This window comes from Harpia harpyja, chromosome 15, assembly GCF_026419915.1.
Source record: "Harpia harpyja isolate bHarHar1 chromosome 15, bHarHar1 primary haplotype, whole genome shotgun sequence".
In the NCBI taxonomy this organism is placed as follows: Eukaryota; Metazoa; Chordata; class Aves; order Accipitriformes; family Accipitridae; genus Harpia; species Harpia harpyja.
In genome coordinates, this window is record NC_068954.1 from 4,395,534 (window position 1) to 4,417,991 (window position 22,458).

Consider the following 22,458-nt stretch of genomic DNA (forward strand, 5'->3'; position numbering starts at 1 on the left):
GGGATTGTTTAGGCTCCTGTATTGATAGAGAGAAATGCACACCACCAAAAACTTGTTCATCTTGGGTATTATAGATACCTATCTTAAGATGAATCACAGTTGGGTGATCCCCCTAGAGTAGCAACTACTGAGTCTGGGAGGATGTAAAATAATTGACAACTTTCCCCAGCTGCAAGATGGGCATGACAATAAGCCCCTAACCTGTAGGTGGGTGTAGATATGTGCTTTGATCGAGGCAACCCGTTCCTATTCTAGCTGGAGAGTTTTTCTTAGTCGGAGCTGCAGAATGGGATTAAATTGTAGTTCTGCTCCCTTTGGCTTTCATGACTCAGCATCGGGCTGTCTGTACATTCACAAGCTGAAAATCTAACAGACTTTACAGATGAAAAAAAGCTGTAATGCTACTGAGTCCACTCCTATGCAAAGACACTGCCCATTTTCTGGTGCTGTATCCAGCAAACCCAGCACATGTTTACAGGCCTATTTCCTGAAATTCCTCTTTTTCAGGACATCATGAGGATTTTGAATACTGTCCCTGCGTTGTCTCATTATGATTTCAACGTTGTAGAAATTGTTTAAAGAGTATTATAACAAGGATGTCGGCTTCGTGTGCAGCCTTCAAGTGACCCTGCTTCGGGTGTATTAACATATAGCCAAATACATGGTGGTTCTGGTAGCGACCTGACTGTCTGGGCCAACGATCTGGAGGCCAAAGCAATAGAGAAATAGGATTAGGCAGCTGGGTCCCACTCACTGCCATGGGGGCTCAGCAGTTTCTACCTCCTCCTCAACAAGAGGAGCACGAACACGTGGTTATCGGCAGTGGAAAGTTTAATAGCCAGACTGTGAAACTGCTCAGACAATACTGATTGGGGAAGAGATACAAGATAGACAGATTTTAGATAACTCTGTATATTCAGCAGATTGCAGTTATTTTTGTAATCCCAACATCACAAGTATGGAAATATTTATGATAACCCAGGACAGATGGAAATTTCCTTTGCGCAGAGCTTACACTGGAGTAACTCCTTTGTGTTTGATGGGTTGATACCTCAGACATGTGCTATTGCCTTTGTCTGAATTTATAGTGCTCTAGGGAGGTCTGGAGACCAAAAAAGCTCCCTGGTCTTTCAGGAGTACCTTGGGGATGAATTCTGGGGTGATGCTGCCAGTATACTCTGGTGGGGCTGAAGATCCCCAACTGTCCAGTTGCCTTTGCAATGGCAATTTTGAGATGGCCATCCTTGCAGGCATAATGGAGAAGATTGCTTTGGCCTCTATTCTAGAAAAGCCTCAGTACCACTTGCCACAGTTCCTCCTGTCCCCTATCGTTTGTGTCATTGCTGCATCTTAGCAGCCCTGCTGAAACCAGCATGCCAATTCCCTCTTCCAGGGTCAGACTCCAGGCTGAGGTTTTCAGAAAGGTCTGACCCACCTTAGCTGTGGTTTCTGCCTCTAAAAATGGTGTATTCAGTTTCCAAAATACCACAGCTGATCTGGGCTTTTTTCTTTTTTTTTTTTTTTTTTTTCCAAACCATGAGATCCCAGAAAAAAAAATAGAGAACTGACAAGCCCCAAAGATACTCATGACATTGTCAAGTATTGTCTGATCTTGAATGCATGTCACAAGAGCAATGGTTATCCATCAGTATTCTGAATTTCTTGTAATCCACGCTCTGATCAGACTGTGCCTAGAATGGGTCCTGTGAGTAGATCTGGGGAGAACAGTATCCAGATATTGTATTTTGCTTGACTTTTTCCTAGGCTTTGATGCTATTAGCAAAGAGCATCAAATATTAACTGATACACCTGCATAAGTAGTTGTCAAATAACTAGTGCTTCAGTCACTGCTGATAAAGACTGGGTTTGAATTAGCTGAAAGAAGGAAAAAGCTTTTCCTTCTGTTTTTCTGTCTATGGCATCAACTAGTCCTTAAACCCATTTTAAAATCCCTTGTCAGTAGGCACGGTTGGAAACTGCTTGTGTTGCGGTGTTTTCTGTGCCATTTTGCTCAACCCATTTGGGATGTGCATTGTGATACTTTTTGCAGGCAGTTTCTAGTTCATATTTTCTTTTTTTAATCAGGCAGAGACATTACAATTAAAATACCGTAAAAGCGATTCTGGCAGTATTGCAATAAGCATGTTTTTTAATTAAGGAAAGAACATGGGATGTACAAATAGTACCAGCTAATGGGAAATTTCATCCAATGTATTTTTTAATTGAGATTTAAAAGGAAGAAAAGTCAGCCCTATTTCTCCCTGTCGCTGTGTGATATTTTCCTACATTGTTACAGTGAGGTGTACCAAGTCTGCAATAATTACAGTCTCAGAGCCTTAAAGTCCTGGCTGTTTTCATGGAAAAATATGAAAGGCATCAGTTCTTTAATTTGTTAGTATATTTTTTTGCAGGAATTCAGTGTTATTCAGTAGAGTACAACTCACAGAGCTGGACATTCCTGGGTTTTAAGGCCCCAAATCTGTAGCAATTTGATTTTTTTTTACAGTTCTTCCCCCAGCCATAAACCCTAGTTCATGTTTGGGTAGGGGCTGCAGGTTTCTCTTTCCCATCATGTTTTGGATGGGCTTACAGCATGTACGTTAGACTCCCAGGGCTCTTGCTTGCCAATGACGTTGATTTTCCGCAACTTCAGCAGCTCTTAAGACTTCTCTGGGGCATCGCAGGATGAGCAGATCGGTGGGAGCTAATCCCGGCCGAGGAACTGCACACACCTCCGGCAGAGACTGGGCTGAAACCCGAGGCATCACCGTCCCCTTCTTCCACTCGCTGGCATGGAAGGAGGGAATGTGCCCCTTCCAGGGAAGCAGATGCTGCCTCTAACCATGGGATGGAAGGATCTGCTGAGTCCTCCACCTGTCCTGGGCACTAATCAGGCCCTCATTACAGCAGCTTCATACCCTTAGTAGACCTATACTCACACGCTTTTATGTGGTACAGAAATACAGTTGTTGCGACCTGTGCAGGCTGGGAACTGAGGTCCAGGTCTTCTTAAGGTTTTTAAATGCAAATAAATACCTTCAAAGGCATAATTCTGTATCATGAGCCCAGAGCTACAGAGGAAGCATACTGTGTAACAGGATTGCACATAGGTTTCTTAATTTTTGAAGTATCCCCTCTTCCTCTGATGGCTTGACAGACCGTGCATTACAATAGTTTTGCCATAGGAACAGGCTGTCGTGAAGACCAAGGTCCTAGGTGCTAGACACGAGGAGATAAACCCTATCTGTAACATCTTTAAATTCAAATGGCAGAAATTGGCTCGAAACGAGATACCTTGCTGGAGGGGCATAGCAAATGGAAACACTCTGGTCTCGTGGTCACCCAGGCAGGCTTTAGGTGAGCAGAAACATCATCCTGCTTCCTAAAACAATGGTCCTGTGCCTTCGCCAGTGCACCTCTCCCTTGCTGAGGCTGAAGCACATAGTGCATGTCTGTCATTTGGGGACTTGAAATAATAGCCCAAGGACTTATTTTTTCATCACAGCTTCGTGTGTGGTATTTACCCTGATGCCTTCACAAGGCTTACCTGGAAGCTTCCTTCATTAGATCCGAGATGCTGTGATACGTGCTGGAAGCCATGTAGGAGCGTCCACACCTCTTCCCCACCAGGTTAGCTCTCCTCTTGCAAATGCATCAAAGGTGTTACCAAGTATCTTGGAGGCTACCTAAGAGCTGAAGAAGTAGAAAGACTTCTCTGAGGGAGATATACCTGTGGCAGCATCTTCTGGGCTGCCGATCTGAATTGCCTTTGCCTGTCTCCTGTGCTCTAAGGGAAGAGCCCGAACGGCTTACAAGGGAGCACGTGCCATCTGAACAGATGGCTGTGAGCGCAGCAAGCCAGAAAACACAGGCTTGTCAGGCTTGGGAGACGATTTCTGTCTGAGAGTACTCAAGCAGCTGCCGGCTCCTCGCCCAGGGACAGATTAAGGCCTCCGTCCAACAAAACGTTGGAATACAAGCTTAACTTTTTAGCGTGTTAGTGATCTGGTGGAAATACACAGGCATTTGAATTCACAGCTAGTTTGGGATCTGTACCCGTGTATTATGAACGTGGAGGAACATACTCAGGGAGGTGGAGAATGAGTTTTGGACTCTTGGTTCAGGCAGCCTTTGGGATGGAGCCAAAATAACAAACTTCTTTCCTTTGCACGTTGCTCGGCAGTGGTCCAGCCTGCAATTAACTTTCACGGCTCATCCGAATGTCATGTGAGCATGTCAACAGAGTGCAGGTGACAGGTCCATGAAATAATCGATTTTTCTTTTTTAAGGCTCATAAACTCTGTATTCTTCTTCCTGTACACAGGAGGATCTTTGTGTTTTGGGTTTTTTTTCCTGCTTGGAGGCCCCACCAGGCACACCCTTGGAACCAGAGAATGAGCAATAAGTGGGCTGCCAGCACACTGCAGCCTTGTTGTACAGGATCAGTTGTTTCAGCAAAGATAATCCAGCTCCGGCAGTTGCCTCCTGCTGTTTGCCACTCAGGGATGCTTGCCAGGAATATAACTTCTGAGCTTAAGCCTGTCTCATGGGGGATTCTGTGGCTTTGTCATGTGAAACACCAAGTGAGAGGAACTGGTAAGAGCAAGCTGAAGGCTATGGGAATATTAGTTACACACGGCCACGGTGTGCCCGCAGCACAACCAGAGCAGATCTTCCCTGCACGGTGAGGGGAAGGAGTAGTCCAGCTGAGGAGATGACCTTTCAAGCTGCAAATCCTCTTCCATGCAGTGGAGGTTTTCTGTTAGTTGAGGGGCACGACACAGTAGTGATACATAAGACAATTCTGTTGGCACTTTCCTAACACCTTCTATTATTGATTATAAAAAAAAGAATCTCTTGAGACTATCAGCACCTTTCTTGGAGTTTGCTTGTTTTAACGCTTCATTCAGCTTTACATAAAGAAGCAAAATTATATCTGGCGATAGTCACTTTTATCCTAGCTCCCTAATGAGCTGTTCATTAGAAAAAAAATCTTATATCGACAGTGAATGCAAAGTGTGGCCTCAAAAGATGGTAATAAAAAAGCCCTCCATTTAAAAGGTGCACTTTGGAATAGGGACTTTGTTTCCCACTGCGTTCAGGAAATCTCTGGAGCGCTCTAAATCACAACCTAAATGAGAAATATCAGTATCTCTTTTATGCATTATGAGAACATCTATGTTAGAAGGATTTTTTTAAAAAATGAGGCTTTTGAGAAGGGATATAAGCTGCTATGTCTGAAAGCGTGAATATTCACGACAGAGGCAAGGAGAAACTTCCCACAGCAATTCTCACAATCCTCTACTCTATCGTTATTTGTTCTTTTTTTCAGAAGTGCCTCATGCAGCTTCTTTCCATAATAAATGTTCTGGATACCTGGGCTGTGGCATTGCATGAGTCAGCCCGGGACACCTGACAAAGTGAAGTGTTAATACAGTATTTTTCCAATTCCTTTCCTTTGAGCGTGCCCTCCACCATTTCCCAAGGATTTCAGAAGATAAATCTTCAGAAGATAAATTTTCACAAAAGCAGTTCTGCCAATGGCATGATGGTGCTGTAGTTATTCACACAGCAGATTACAACCCCCACCTTATTATCAAGTTTGTTTTCCTTAATATTCCTTTTTTTTTTTCATTATTTGGTCTGGCTGTTTCTCCCCTCCTGTGGGACAGATGGAGATTTTTCTCTCTTTCTTTTCCTCTTTTTTTTTTTTTTTTTTTTTTTTTGTAAAGACAGATAAAGAAAGATTTCTTTTCTGGGCAGAGAGGTGGAGGCTAATTGCTGGGTTAATTGAGAAGAATGGTGCTTCTGATGTTCTCACAAAGTATCAAATAGCCTCAACATATTTCTTCCCCCTCTCCCTCACTCCACCTAAAGAGACCCATTGAATTTGCACAGTACTGTACAGAAGTGATTATGGGTTTAATTGTATTTATTTTGCTTGGTGGGGAGGCCATCATAACAGTAGTTGATTGATTTTTATAAAATCACCCTCAAGGTCATATGTAGGACTTTGCTTTCCTGTGCAGCCATAACAAACAATTTGAGGGTCACAGTCAAAGGTTCAGTTGAGCAATATTCTTGCTTTCTGCTTTCAGAGAAGAGGTCAAGTGCAATAAAAGAAGGAAGCATAACTTTTATTTTCTTTTAAAAAAAGGGGAAGACAATCTTGTAAAGCAGCAGCTGTATATTTATTCTGTCCCAATGAAAAACACAGAGATACAGAGAGCTGAGGGTTAGAAGGACAATATGCAATTTTTTTGGCATAAGTATTTGTAAGTTTGGCTAGAGTTTGTTTTACACTCAGGCTTGGTAAATAGTTAAATGAATCCCTGGTAATGCCTTCTTTTCTTTTCTGTGATGCTGCTCTTCTTTTATCTTCAGCAGTTGAACTTTTCTTTTTACACATTCTTTTCTCCCGAAGACTGAGCGTCTTTTGGCTTTGTTTTGGGAGGAGTTCAGAAGCTTTGCAAATAGCCAGGGGACAACTGCATTATGGTGTGACCATGAATGTAGCTGATATATCTGTTTCCTGTGATCACACGTTGGCTCTGACTGCTGCTTCTAAGGGAAAGCCAAAACGTCACGTACAGAAAATGCTTTCTGGTGGACTTGATCTTGCAAATCTTTGCACCATTGCCAAGTGTGCTTGGGTTGCCATTGCACCTAGGGACAGAGAATCCCAACAGTCAGGCAACAATCCTCATCTTGAAGTCCAATTATTATTATCCCTTCACAACCAAATTTTCATCCAGGGCGGGGAAACCTTGCTTCTATGTAGGATTTCCCCCAAAAAGGGTCAAACCAGCAGGCCAGGTGTTGCACAGTTAGTGCCTGCATGCCTGCTGCTACTGAAACTTGTTGGGACTATTGCTCGCACTTGCACCCAGTGCAGAGCAGTTACCAGCATCCAAGCTTATCAGACACCCAGAAATCCACAAAAGCTATGGAAAATCTTTGAATCAATAAAGGTAAAAATCATTCAGGACAGCTGAAGTGCAGTTAGCCTGTTACTGAAGAATAGGAGATTTTAAAAAGAAGAAAGGAAACAAAAGGGAGGTAGAGGACCGGTCATATGTAAGGAAGCAGACAGTGATTTTTAGGAGCTGTATGAGGGTGAGCTACTCCTGACTTGCCAAAGCCACCTTGTTCAGAAAAGCGCACAAGAGACAGTGCAGAACCAGTGTTAACAGCCATCCCAAAAGCATTAAGTCTCGCTGTTCCTGTTTTTGCGGGAAGAGGGACTCCATGTAAAGTGCAAGCTGTCTTCTTCTCAATCCCTCCTAGTTTTCCAGAGAGGCAGGTGTCTGTAGTACTGGTAGCAAAGCACGACTCCGTTATGTGCTCTGTTGTGTCTCAGCCCTGCTCATGAATGGAGGAGGAATGAACATGCGCTACTGTTTTACAGCAGACCCTCTGGGAGCAGGGCAGAACGAGACAAATCCCAGACCCTTATGGGAAACAGGCGTCTTCCCACGGCTGCCTCGAGGTGCATTGGCATGGCTGCAAAAAGAAAAGGACTCAGGAATCGTACATTCCCCCATCCCTGTCATCCATGGGAGGGGATAGAAGGGTTTGTGCGAGGAATTTAATGTTTTTAACCTGTCTTATAGACAGCTTGAAAATTTTGGATGGACAAAATGTGGCTGAAACTTGGGAAAACTTTTTGAGACATTGAGGCAGAACTATGATTTTGCAATCAAAAGAGGACAACTCGCTACCAGCCTTCCTGGTTCAGTGGTACAGCATGGCAGCAATTAGAATACTCATTAAAAATTGTGTGAAGAGAAGTGGAAACAGAAATGACTATATTTCAGTGGGAACAGAGCATAGGAAGTCAATAAAGACCTTGGGGAAGGTGTCTTTTTTTTATGTTAGGAATAAAATAAATCGCAGTGATTTATAGTTCCATTTCTAGATTGCGGTGATAAAATTATTAATACTGGTGCTATAAGGCAAATGTATTTAATAAATATTTCTGTTCTCAGTATGGGAATGAACAGGATGGCAAATTATACCACAAGAGGAAGATGGACCAGCAGTCCATTTATTACTGAAGAATGTTAATATAATGAAGATGTTGAATAAGGAATACACATTCTTAAATCAACAGGTCCAGTCTGATTCAAGAGCTTTAAAACTACTGGTACAGGCATTCTACGGCCCACAAATATTAATTTCAGAGTACATGGGAAATTACAGAGGGCTGTAGAAGCACTGCTTCATGAATTAGAGACAATTCCTTGCAGGGAAAGTCTTAAAAATCTCATCAACCAGTCTGAATGAGGGCTGAGATTTGATTTTACCTGTAAGTACTTTCACAGAAAATGCTGTTTTCTACAGCTCTCTGCAGTGCAATGCAGGAGGATACAAAGAAGACCCACTGTCTGAAAGCTCATCCTTGACAAGTTGTGATTGGAAATAAAGCAGAAATTGTGAACAGTAAGAGAAATTAGCTGTTGGAAAAGATGATCATAGAAAATGGTAGAGTGATGTCCCCAAGTCACTTAATTGATTGCCTGCCTTTCCGGAGGGTATGCAGCAGTCAAACACAGACGACTTGACTTCCTCCAGTTTTTCAGTAGCATGATGTGCACAGACCATCAGGCGATATCATCTAATGGTCCCTTCAGTCTGCAAATGAATACCGTTTCAAGTATTATCCTAATTTCAGCATAGCACATTTTGTATTAGGAACATTTCATTTTTCTAGAAGTCTCAGATGTATCTCAGAATAACAGTCAGGTATCTTCTGTTGTTTTGCATGAAATAAGCTGAAATGTGTGCTGTTTTATCACAGTGTATTCAGTATAATTTGTAAAAACACTACATAGCAAGCTTAACAGAAATACATTTGTATATAGAAAAGTATGTCTAGGGAAAGAGACAGTTTACACATAGGGGAGTTGGTGTTTGTGGGAGCAATCCCATGGTTCCCAGTGGTTACAAGCAAGAAAATGAGATTCCTCTTTCATCCTTTAAGCATATTCTGTAAAAACTTATGTGGAATCTACTGAAATCTGGAAAGAAAATATTTAATGGGTAGTCCTTATTCAAATACTAGCTTTGTTATAAGCCTAAGAAATTAGAACTAAGACTAAGTTATAAGACTTTGTTACAAGACTGAGAAATCAATGAAACAATGAAAGCCCCTCAATGCAAGAATAAGTAAGGAGATCAGGATAAGCAGAATGTGTTCAGTAGGAGTGGATACAGCTAGGTGGGAAAGACACACGAGTGCTATGTATCTCCCTTATCACTGAGAGCAGCAGGACCTGATCAAAGGCAAACAATGATCAAGGTAGCTTTTAATCTGATTTTTATATTAAAACTTCTTCCCTCCTTTTTCATCTCAATACTGAAATGAAAGCAGAGGTCTGATCTCCCTTATCCTTCCTGCTAACAATTGCTAGTATCTTGTGGGGAAGGAAAGCCAACTATTTGGTAGGTATAGAGGTCACCATCAAAAACTGCTAACACCAGGAGAAAGCTGGCCATGGTATGAGACGGCACAGTTATTAGCTACTTCACCTAAAGGGAAATGTTGGGAGTGTGATAGACCCCTTGTAAAGAGGTCTGAGGTTGTCAGGCTTTGAGGTATCCCCTACTAGGTCCTGGGAAGCATGGGCTGACCTAGGAAGACCATATTCCATGTGCAGAATGATTAGATTTCTGAGAGTCCACTCCATCCAAATACATTGTAAAGATGGTGACAGTGTCCTTCATAGGAGCGGAAATATGAAAGCAGATAAAAGAGTAAACCATCCTCAGATGGCAGACTGGGATCGCCAGCTCACACAAGGCAAGAACAAAGGAGGCATTTGACAGAACTGAAGAGACTGAGTCAAACCCAAGAGATGGAAATGCCTTTTCATGCACTATGTACTTAGACCACAGAATTCATTGCTTCAAGAAGTCATTGAGAGTAAATATTAGAAAGAATCGAAGGATCAGATCTATATTACTGACAAATCTTATCTAGTTATACTAATAGATTGTAAAAGGAAAATGTTGGCAAGGAGATGAAACCTTATGCTTTGAGGCGAAGCTAACCTCTAATTAGGGATTAAAATGAGGCTTTCATGAGATGGGGAGATCATCTCACATCCAGCTAACAGGGAGAAGTTTCTTATACTGTGTTTGGAAGCATCTGGTTTTGAACAGCAGCCGGAAGAGTATGCAGGATTAAATCAACCCCTGATCTAAACAAGTTCCCAGTCCTTATGTTCCAAAGTGATTTTCCTCTCCCCTCTCCCTGTCACAAGTAGTTAGTAGTCTGAAAAGTAACATACAAATTAAGTAGCAATATCCCTTTTTAACATTTAGAGAGTGAGTAAGTTAAAACTGGGATTTTCCAAACACAGGTCCCTTGCACTAGGATTGGAGAGATTTAGATGTCTGCCCAGGCTGAATGCCCTTGCTCAAGTCTAGAAAGGCACCCTGTGGTAGAATTGAAAAATGGACTGAATTAATCAGGTCTGGAAAGAGCTGATAAATCCATAGGGAGAAGCATAGGACAAGGTGGAAATTTTGCAGGATGCAATAACATTTTACCTTTAATCTTGTAATTTTATTGCAAAACCATTTGTTTACCCAACTCTTACAGTTCCTTTGACTGTGAGATAATGGCTGGCTATTAGATCTATGGTTGCATTTTGCTATTCTTTTGTCTTCAGGTGGCAAACTGTTGTTCACTGGTCCAGGACCTGTAGAACTGCATGCTCATTACATTCTGATATCTGATGGAGGAGAGTTCCAGGTGGGATCCCCTGAGGCCCCTTTCCATCATAAAGCACACATCTATCTCTACGGAAGCCTCCATTCTCTACCGTTACATCCATATGGGGTCAAGTTCCTGGCAGTGAGGAATGGGACCCTTTCCATTCACGGTGAGTACGTTTTTTCTTCTCTCAAAAAGCAAAGCACAAATGAATAAAAGAAAACAAAACAAAGGAAAAAAGGTTTTGGAGGAAAAAAAAAAACAAACCGAACAACTTTGGTCGTGAACTTGGACTTCTAATTACAGTTAAGTATTTGTTGAAATCAGGTTTTTGGGCCAGAACTTCAGGTCTTTGTATTCACCATAAGACTCCTACTTCTGCAGTATCTTATGCACGAAAGCTCAGTGCTGTATCTCCATAAAAGCTCCCATACTGGGAGCCGAGTCATTTTGAAAATCTGGACCCCAGGAAGGTAGATGGTATCAAGTAGTTATGAAACTCTGGCAGTCATTTAGGTGCCTAGAAGATGTTTGGATTTGTGCATGTCTGTCCACAAATAGAAGTCTCCATCCCTTGGAAACTGGACCTCAGCTGTCCATTGTGGATCGTGTAGGTTTGCTCTGCTACTGGAATGGGGTACGCTTCTCCCCTCATCTCTCTCCATAACAACTGGGAAGTTTCCTCCCCAAAGAAGTTCTGGCTGTTTGGGTTTCCCACAGAGGGTAGTCTGCCAGGTAGGTCCCATGGCGAGGCCAATGTCAAGCATGCTGCAGTTAGTAGCCCGTGCCAGCTGGAGTGGGGATGACACTTCTCAAAGCACCAGCAAAGTGCTCCTGGCAGTGTTTTTTCCCCCCCTCCTCCTCCATCCCTCCGTGCTGTGCTGGCATCCCAACGCCAGCGGTCTGTCTGTAGCATTAGGAGCACAGCTGGTAACTCTCTGGTGGTCCTCACAGCCGCGCCTGCTCAGCACAGGTTGTTGTCATAAATGCCGAATCCAGGGCTATGCAGAAAAACTGTGGCAATGCCAAGAATTTCAGTCCCAGATGCCCTGTCCTCTGCTGTAACCACTGGACCTTTCTCTCAAAGGAAGCCCTGCAGGGTCAGAGCTCTGAGTTCCTGCCAAGTGGAAGAGACAAGGGACTTAAAGGACAGAAAGCGGCTGTAGGTTTGCAGATGTTGTGGCGCAGAAAACTTTAGATACAGAGCTTTTTTGGAGGGCTACGAAATACAGGTATAAAATGGCCATTTCTTGGTGCAGTAGACTGGCTATGGAATTCAGGTCCAGACTCAGCATGAATCAGAATATTAGTGCAATGCACGCCTGTCAAGCTCTTAACTAACGGGCTGTTTTTAAAGGCAGTATGTGTCATAGAGGAGAAAAAAAAAAAAAAAAGCAACATATCTGAATGCCTCATTTCCCTCCTTTATGTTCTTGTGTGTCAACCTTCGTACTGGCGGGCTTTCGTATCCTCCAGCAGGGCTTGAACTTACACCCTCCTGGCCTACAGGCAGAAAGGTTGCTAGCTGAGCATCACTGACACGTATGGCGCTCGGTCAAAAATGATGTCAGACACCGAGGGGTACAATCTGAGCACAGACAGGGAGCGAGCTGTACTGCTGTGCGGTAATCCTGTCAGTTCGCAGGAGCCGAGCAAGGTCGGGAGAGGTCGGTTGTTGGAGGGAAGTGGCTGAACAGATGCTTTTCTGAATCAGGGGAGACCAGCGGAGGCTGCGGAAGGTGCTCCTGGCAGTGGCAAGGGAGGTGGGCTGCACTACTCCCCAACGCCACGTCAGGTGCTCTCGACCACTTTGTCGAGACACGGTGAGGCTAAATTATACAGTGTTTGCAAATGGCTTTAATAATTTCAGTAAACTGGCTTTGCAAAAGGGCAGGGCGTTTCTATCCCATTTCCTAGAGGGGCTCTGGGAAGAAGTGCTATTAGATCATCTAGGCTGAACTGACTGTCCGTTACCGGCCATTGAATTTCACACAGTTATCCCAGCCTTGAGTTCAGTAACTCGCATTAGATTAAAGCATGCCTTCCAGAAAGGCTTGGTCTTTGGGGACATCAAGGGAAACGGAAGCCAGCATTTTCTGTAGAAGCTTGTTCCAGGGGATTAATTTGGTTAATCATCCATATTTTTATTTTTTTTTTCTTTTTTAAGAAAAGCATTAAAATGTCTGATTTGAATTTGCCTGATAACAGCTTTTGCTGCTTCGCTTTCCATGTCTTCTCCTGCTACTCTAAAGTATCCTTCCATTCTTGGTTTGAGCCCTGTTAGTCAGGATTTTGTCCTTAAATTGTCAGCCCTTTATAACAAGAACCTTGTCTTCTTCATGCTGTTTTGTTTTCTAGCAAAGCCAGTAGCATCTCCTTGTAGCTGCGCCTCCTGTGCTGCCTCTCCTTTTCATTCTGAGCCTGTATCATCACTGGCTTGTTGACTCTATCCTCATGGACAATTATGAAATTATAGAGCCAAACAGGGCAGAAGTACGTTTTACAGTGTTACCTTGGCAATATGAGGGAGGGAAGTAAACCTAGGTGTCCATGTCAGTACCCTCAAGGCATTTCTCACTGATATCTCATACGTTTTACTCAGTGCCATAATTCCCAGCGATTTTTCACTCCCAAGGAAACCAAGAAGCTGAGGTCTGCAACCCAAGCATTACCTGGATGGAGGAGATATGTGGAGCCAAAGGTGGCTTGGCCCGTTAGTGGAAGCATCTCTTGGTTTCAATTTCTTATCAATTCTTATTCAAGAATTCCTATAAATTTCTTATTCAAGAAATCCAAACTAGCTATGAAGTCACTTCTAAGCTCTGCACTACATACAGTCCCAGTGCATGGCTGCAATTAAGGCTCATTCAAACCATGTAATCTGCAATTTAGCACTGAAGCAGTAGAAGGCTGCTAGAAAACAAGACCAAAAGGAGTGTGTTCTTTTGCTGGGTTCATATTTCTTACATGAAACAGAAGTATGTTGTTCTGTCTCCAATTTAGTACCAGTCTGGCCTGTGGTATAGAACAAATTGTTGAGCATGACAGCCTCTTTCATATATATTTATGAAAGAGGCTGACATGCTCAGCAATATACATTTGTGAGGTACATATATATACATGCATGTATATGTTATCTCAGATCAAAATCATTAAATGAGCAGGCTTCCAAATTCTTAGCTGTCTTGGTGAAGACAGGGCTGAGTGCATTTTAATTCCTTTTCTGTTTCAGACTGGGAAGTCTGGGGGATGCTCTGCAGCCATGGTTGAGTTCAGATTGTTTAGTAAGCGCTGTCAGCTCCTCACTTTGATATGTTAATATGACTAAGGGTTTCCCACAATTCTCTCGTGAGTGGCAGTCCTTTGCTCTGGTAGTTGTAGCAGACTGGGAAATTTCACTGTTGCCTTTGGCTTTAGCCAACTCCCCTGCCAGTCAAAGCGTGCCACCCATAAACTGCCTGTCAATCACACGTCAGTTTTAAAGGGGGTTTCAGTCAGCCAGGGCAACTCGACTTTTTGACAATGTAATTATGGCCCTTGCATCCGCAGTAGGGGCCTGAGCGGGGCTGAGAGAATTTTATTGATTGTTCAGAAGGGAAATTTATCACTGTCTCCAGCTCCATTCGTAATTTATTCCCTGAGAAACTCTCCTGACAAGCTTCAGGAGAGAAGTTAACATGGTGGCCTTGGCTGTTCTTGCACCTTTGTCCTTCCCAGGGAAAGTGGACCGGAGACACGAGCAGATGCTGAGCGGAGGGCAGGGACCGGCTGCAAGAAGCAGCGTAAGTGGAGATGCTGCACCAGTAGCCGAGGACACCTACCCTTTCTTTGTTACAGCCTGATTTCATGGCTCCAACGCTCTTATTACCACGGATGGAAAAATTTTAAAGGCCTTTTCCATTCTCTTCCATTTTTAGCAGTCCTGCGTAGGTGAGCTCAGTATTCCATTGTGTCCCCTCGAAACAGACTGTGCTTCTTCCCAAAAGAAAACCAGCGCTTTTGCTGTGTATTTAGCTGAAACTTTGTCAGTGCCAGCACTGTGATGATATGGGGCATGAACATATGAGCCTGTTCCCTGCGTTTCGACTAATAACCTATACCTCTCCAACTAGAGGAAGATGTTACGCTTCAGATTTAATAACATGCTACATTCACTTTGTCCAGACTGTGAAAGCTGTGTGGTAAAGAAAAAACAACGTCCAGAGAGTTCTGGTTTAATACCATACCTATTTATAATCGGCATAAATAAAACAGAGGTGTCAGAGGTCATTTCAGTTGTCTAAAGTCATGGATAGTCCTGCTGCAAAGAATGTCCCTGCACTTGCAATGGATGCTGATTGTGGAAGATGACATTATAGAGGCTTTTTCTATCTATAGACTTTTTCTATCCCAGACTTCTCTGCAATCAAAACAATGTTACACATTTTCAGGGTTAGCTCAGGAAAAAAGTATTTTTTATCAGTTGAAACAATTATTAATTTTAATCACTTTTAATCAATAATAAAACACAAAATATTTGTGAGCTGTGCACTGTACTCTATAGAGCCTATGCATTCCTCAAGAGATCAAACATTTAATCAAATGCTTCTTTGCTTTTCCTCCATTAAGCAGTGTTATGTATCTGTGCTGAGTTTGAGATTAAGCGATCATAGACAACATGAGAGAATTTGTTCTGCTTTACTCACATATTAAAAAGAAAAGCTTCCCAGGGGAAAAAAAAAATAAAAAAAAAATCCATAGCAGGGGAATTCAAGATAGGGTGCAGAGATCTGCTAGAGATAAGATGTGCTTTTTTTACCTTCCTTAAATGTTAGTCCATTCAATACATGTTATTTTCCACTAACCGAAACCATTGATTTGCACACCCCTGTTACACCATGAGTTCAGATCCTTTTTGCCTTTCTGGGGTCACTTCCATAGGTTGTTTTTCCTTAGATGTTCATTATTCTGTGTGGTGCTTGTAGGAGGCTTTTTGCCTTCTGTGACAGCATTTTTCCTTTCAAGACCTTGACTTTAACATGATGCATTAAAGCAGATGGCTCTTGAACAGAAGGCTAAGCTGCCTTGAATCCCCTTGCATTCACTGGGGGTAAGAAACTGCACTCAGGCACTTCCCATGGAGTAACTAATGTACAATGACTTGTTCCTTCACTTTCTTATTCACAAATATAAGATGACCATTAGATTTTAAAGAGCTAGCAGATGGGAGGAAAAAAACCAGAGAGCTGGGTTCAGGAAAAGCTGCTGTGTCTTTCCTCGCTTGCCCTTCTTTCTAATAAATGCATCTATCATCTTTGATTTAAACTTAAATCAGTTGCTCCGTATTTTGGTGCTGATCTTAATGAGGAAAACACGTGATGTAAAGGGGACTGAGAGATGGGCGCTTATATATAATAAATATAATATGATATATGATATAAATAGAATATAGCTAATATATTAGCATGTTTCTTGACAGGGGGAGGTCTATGGGTTACTACAAATGTGGAGGCTTTTTGTGGGATGAAATAGTCACCTCTTTTAAACCTTTGAATATAACATTGAGATACCCCTTCTGATTCTGGCCCCAACTACAACTGGGAGATTGGCTGGAGGAAGAGAAGCAACCAACAACAAAACCAGGGTGAATTTCCACCCCAGACGGGAGAAAGCCTGTGAAGTTTGGCAAACTGAGAAGCCTGGACCCAGATCTGGGTTTTCTCAGGGCTGCAGGCTGAGCCAGGCAGGGACCCTCTGTTTGGGCTCATCTTCACTTTTCCCGCGTGTCTAATTCTCTTTCATCGCGTGCCGGGGATGTCGCGAACTGATCTTAGCATTTAAATGGTCGTGCCGCCCCGCGTACCCGCTCCTGCGGGCAGACATTCCCCGTCTCGTTCGGCAGCAGCGCGGGAGATTAACTGGCAATAATGCAAAATGTTAACAGCTGTGTGCAGCTCGCGATGGGATCGCGCGGTAGTTGGCTGCTGCATTTGAAGCAGTTTGTTCCTGGTGTCAGTTTAAAGAGGTTTTCCTGCGTTGCACCTTTGGTTGTGAGCTGTTTTCAGGGGTGGAGCGTGGTTTTTGTGTCAGGCTTGCTGGTTTATGCAAAGGCATTGCGGGAACTGGGAAAATCTTCCCCTTTCCTTTCTGGACTGATGTGGCTTTAAAAAGTGACTGGGTAACCTCCGATTAAAGGAAACGTTTGGAAATGTTTGCATTAATGGGACAGCACACAGGGAAGGCACTTCTTCTGCGATGTAATGTGTCAGAAAAGAGCAACGATGAGAGTTTCCATAGACCTGTTTAATCACATAGCCCTTCCCGTCCTCAGTAAGATACCCCTTGCTTTCTTGAGGGTGCTGTTCAAAAACATTTAGGTGGAAATGCTTTAGGTGACAACTGTAGTTTCACGAAAGGGAAACATTCAGCAGGACTAGGTCACTTTCAAGGATATTTCCTACTGGAGAAAATAAAAATTATTTACTTTGTCCTCTTCTTCGGAAGTTATCAGATTTTTTTACCCACTGGGAGAATGAAAAGGTGTTTAATTCTATTATTTTGCTTTCATCTAGACTTTCATAATATTATTTTTAATATTATATCTGTTTCATATCAACATTTCCACACTATTAAAATGCAATGTTGTACATAATAAAAATCAAAACCCCTAAACCCCCAAAGTGACGTTAGTCAAAAAAGTGTAATGGTTCCAAAAGTAATTTTTTTGTGGAATTTTTACACTGTGGAAGATGTCGAAGGTTTGGCCTCATTTGAATTTGAAGTGAAATCACATCTGGCTAGTTGTAGACTTGGATTTCATCCTCCAGAACCCATGTATAATGGGGAAGCACCAGCCCTATTTTCATGAGAAGTGGAAGAAGTCAGAGAGATACCGAAGTTGTGTCTACCTTGGGCCTTGGATGAGTGGGCCACCAAACAGGTTAAAAGCTGATGTTGAAAAGCTGAGCCATGACCCATCTCTGTGCATTCCCAGTGCTCGAACAGAAAATAACTGCTAGAAAATATCGCATGTCCTCACGTTGCAGTGGCAACCTGAGCCTAGAGCAGCACCCCAATCCTGCCTCGGTGGTGCGCAGCATCGGAGCCTCTCCATGAAGCCCTCTGCCCAGTGAGATGGCACGTGATGGCTTTGTGCGTAAGGACCTACGTGAGGGGATCGGGTAGGTCCAAATTTCTTGTCTCGGTCTGCCCATTGCTTGTGTAAAGCTTGTGCCTGATCCTGGGTTTTGTCCCACACGACGGGGACATCAGACAAGCTACAGTTTGAGCCCATGCTCAAACCCAACGTAAAATAACCAGCGTGATCCTGAGAGCCCAGCACCGAGGCTGCTGCAGCTTGCCTGTGCAGCAGTCAAAAAGCTGATAAACTCTTGGGTGTCCTAAGGGTTAATGAGCAGTTATAAATTAGAAAGGACCTCCTATTTTACTTCAGGGCATGAATGAAAAGCTTTCTGCGCTGGCTGTGGCAGGAGGTAGCAGGAAAGCTGTCTGCATCTCCCCAGGAGCTGCCCACACACAGCAGTTTGTCTTGCAGGACTGTACGGGGGTGGAAAGACATCTCCCAGTTTCAGGCAGAGACATCCCTGTCTTTCTAAGCTGCATAGCAGGAAAAAAAAACCCCAATCTCCTCTCATTGCAAAACAAGCTAGAAAGGTTGTGCAAACGCTTAAGGAATATACCTAGGAGTGGAATTAACAGAAAACAAAAGTAAGCTGGAAACCTTCAAGTCCAGAGGGCTGAGGGCTCACAGTTCAGGGGAATTGTTTTTAAACACATATGAAAACAGAGGGAAGCAGCTCTCATTCTTCCTTTTCTGATTCCCTACACTTCATGGCCAGTGACTGGACTAGTCACGGCGAGAGGTGAGGTAGCTGTGGCATTTTTCTAAAAAAGCCTTCATCAAATCCAAGTTGATGAAAGAATTTTGCCAGCTCCTTAATTAAAGATCTGTGACTTTAAGGTCCATTTGACCATAGAGATCTATAGAGGCACAGCTGTGTGCTATCCTGACTATGGAGGCTTTCTGGAAAAGATTTTCTATTCCTTTTAACTTAAGGAATTTTGTACCTTGTTATTTTTATGGTTTGTTTTATTAACTGAAGCAGCAGCAGGAAAAAGTCTCCGTCCTTAATCCAACAATATATTTAAAAAAAAAAAAAATATTTTCTGAAGCACCCATTTCCAATGGCTGTATTGCCATTTATCACTTTGACATATGGAAATTTTAGGAATGGCCAAGCTAAGTTTGAGTAGGCAGTGCAATTTGGGTAGGGAAAAGGGAATAATAAGGAAATAGACAGTGGAGAGGAGGCTGGATTCCTTAGGCAGTCTGACACCTGAAATGCTGCAGTAAATCGTGTTGTGTTGTATTACTGGTTTTTTTCTTCTTTTTTTTTTTTTAATCATAGCTATAATCCATTGAATTACATTTTTAACTCCATCTCTTGCAAAATTATTTTCGTTTTGGGGAATGTAAACTGCTTGTTTCTTTTCACTTTGTTCATGGCAATTGAAAGATCTTATTCTCATTTACACTAAAGATTTACAATGTAGCTGCAACAGATTGACAGATTATCTGCAGTATAACTTGTATAGTCACAGTAAGTAGATTGTGTGTCTGAGCCCTGCAGTTCTTGTAAATTCCTTTTGTGGTATAAAGGGATCTCATTACCTCAACTTTAAAGCGCCAATAAACTGTCAAAAGGTGTAAAAGAGCTTTACAGTTTGTCAACACTACAAACAAACTGTGTGTTCATAACCCAAGTTAATTAATTTGTAGTAAATAGGAGCGAAGACGAGATGCAGCAGGATCCTGGCCCTGTGTAGTCAGAGGAGAAGGGTTCAAAACCTGCTGTCCCATGCCAGAAAAGGAAGATTGTTTAGAACATTTAAACAACTTTTGGGAGAAAGACCAACAGTCCCATGGCAGGCTTAGGGCTGGAACCAGTCCTCTGAAAACCCATTTAAGGAGTCTAGTTTCTACCAACACTCCCATGCATAAGCCAGACTCTCCAGCTCTGCCTAACTCTGGATGTGCCTCATAGTGGTTGCAGTCAGGCTTGGTTAGGAGGTTCCCTGGGTATCTAAAGTTAGGTGACAACATATACTCCAAAAAGTCTTGTTTTCAGGTCAGGGGTATCTGGTTTTCGTCTAAGCAGCGTGTCATCTAGTCACGGAAATTCTTAGACCTGGACTATCCCATAGATGTAAGGTGGAATTCATCTAACTAAATAGAAATGTGTGAAAGGCAAAAGTTCCCTTCAGAGCAAACTGGTGGTTAGGGAAATCATTAGGCAGTGAGATCTGAGGTTTCAAACGCCTTCTGGTTGCCACCGGAGTAAGAACAGGAACGCATCTGTGGATGCAGATTGCAAGAGGATAACTTGGACACAGAAGAGTGCTTGTGCTGAATATACTGCAGGGAAGGACTGTTGTATCTTGAAGCAGCATGTTCTGGAAACAAACTAACAAAGTTGAAAGATTACGGCCAGTAACTCTGAAAATGCTGGAAAAAACAACAGCACCACAGGACAGCCTTATGGAAGAAGCTGAGTTGAAGAATGAGAAGACCTAAAGACTCTCTCTATATGCGTCACCATTGGATTGGTATGTTGTAGATGTGCGAGAAGCTGGTGACCACAAATGCTTAGCAGAGGTGAGCACACGTTTTGTTCAAATACAGACTGATCCCAAGACAGCCTGTGGGTTGGGAAGAGAGTTGGAGACAAAAAGGAGAAGCAGAGGTGGAAACTGAGAAACTCATGGGGAGAAATATGAAGGTGTACCTAACTAGATGACTGAACGTCAGTCTTGGAACACAGCACCCAAAGGACAGCATGGCTGGAAGAAAGAAGTGGTATCAGCAGTCTTGGCTGAAGTGAAGGAGTCAGGAGTCCAAAGGAACATTCTCCAGAAGGAAAACAGTAGACAGAAAAAGTACAGATTGAGGGAAGACTTGGAAGAAGGCAGACCACGAAGTGGAACCTATGCAGCAGAACCTAACAGGAAGACCTGGAAGCATAAAAAGAGACGTGGAGGCTGAATCTGTGGATGGAAGAAATGAGAACTTGGGCAAAGCAGGCTGAAAAAATCACTCTGCCTAAGGTTGGCTGCTCAAGCCACATGCCTTCACGAATCAGCTGGAGAACTGGTTAACAGTCAGTTTTCTCTGCCCATGCCCCATACATTCCTGAAGCTATGTGAGGAAGAGAAGTAGTAGTCTGGGAGATGCGGCATCAGACTGAGACACAGAAAGGAGGAAGGGAACAGGTTTGAAGGAATGACAGGAGAAAGGGCAAGGCTGTGAGATCTATGTGTTGACTGGAATTGCCCTCTGGGAGAGATTGGGAGAGGTGAAGGACAGGAGCTATAAGAAGCTGAAAAGAAAGAAGCGGTGGATCAATAGGAAGAGAAGTGTGCTGGCAGTGGCTGTTGGAGACTGAAAAAAGGCTGGAATTTAATGGATCACTCTCAGTTCAAAGGAGAGCTGTTGTCTGGAAAGTTATTCCCCTGGAGGATGGGAGATTGGTAACTGTGGTATCAACACCTCGTGGTGTCCTGGCAGAGAGCTGGAAGTGACTCAGGGGGCTCTGACCTCCCCTTTTGGTTTTGATCTGCTTCTCAGACCAGGGCAAACTAGCTGCTTTTCAGTTTATCTCTTTGAACTGACTCAGTTTCCCTTTCTTGTAAAATGGAATAAGGCATTTGAGTAGATGCAATTGAGCCACCTGCCTCTGGAGCTAATATCTGAACAGTGAGCAGTAACTGAAAATGCTAACAAGAGTCTAAGTGTTGTTTTTTTAGATGTGTTACATTATTCCCAGCCAGAATAGGAGGCTTCATTTTTGAGAAACTGGGCTGGCTCAGAGGAAACTCACTTCCCAGATTTATCCCAGATACTTGTGTAACCCCAAACAAGCCACTTAACCCTTCTTCATCTCCTCTGCACCTTCATTTGTGTACAATGAGATTAATAACTTTCTCTTGTGGAGGCCTCACCCATGTTTGCATGGAGGGAAGCACCCAACCGTAGGCTCCTCAAGTCAATGAGTGCTGTGGTAGGACTTGTCTATATCCAGTGGAGAGACTCCCATTAAGTCTGGCCCTAGCTATCTGCACGTGCAGAGTATCTAGCATGGTGGGCCTTAACTTTAGTACAAATAATAGATTACAAACTATGCACCTCCTTTGGTGACAAGTATCAATCCAAGTTTCTCTTCTGGTGGAAGCTTGAAGTCATTTTAAGGCAGTGGGCAAGAGGTGATTTTTTTCATAAATTTACAAGGAATGGGTAAAATGAACACTTCAACACTTCATAACTGTCCGGTCTGACAAACAGAGACTTTAAACGAGTTGTTTTGTCTGAAACAAAATTTCCTACTGGGATGAGGAGCGGGATCTGGAGTGGCCTTTCTCAGCGGAGATCAATACCACTGCTTTTTTGTCTCTCCCTCTCTCCCTTTCTGCTCTGGAATGCTGACAGAAAGACTGGAAATGTGCTCAGGGGTTATAAATGAGAGAAGGGAATCAGTGATCAGGGGAGCACAGGTCTGTGCATCCGTTCAGACCCGAGGAAACTTGTAGCTTTGTAGGGGCAGCCACTAGTCACAGTAGCTGGAATTTCCAAGGCTCCTTGGCCACTGAAGTGCTTCTGAGTCACTTCAGGAGAATCCCCCTGCCTGAATTAGGAGACAACTCTCCTGAGCCTGTAATGGGACAGAGAAACTCCTCCAGAAGGT

The 22,458-nt window shown here is 43.1% G+C and overlaps 1 protein-coding gene across 1 annotated transcript in view; it reads left to right on the top strand.

Moving 5' to 3' along the window:
* The window catches only part of PKHD1 (PKHD1 ciliary IPT domain containing fibrocystin/polyductin), a 263,656-nt gene that overhangs the window by 88,256 nt on the left and 152,942 nt on the right, over window positions 1-22,458 (top strand). The window contains exon 36 of the mRNA XM_052810279.1: window positions 10,677-10,889. Within this exon, the coding sequence (XP_052666239.1) occupies window positions 10,677-10,889 (213 nt within the window). The remainder of the gene's footprint in view (window positions 1-10,676; window positions 10,890-22,458) is intronic.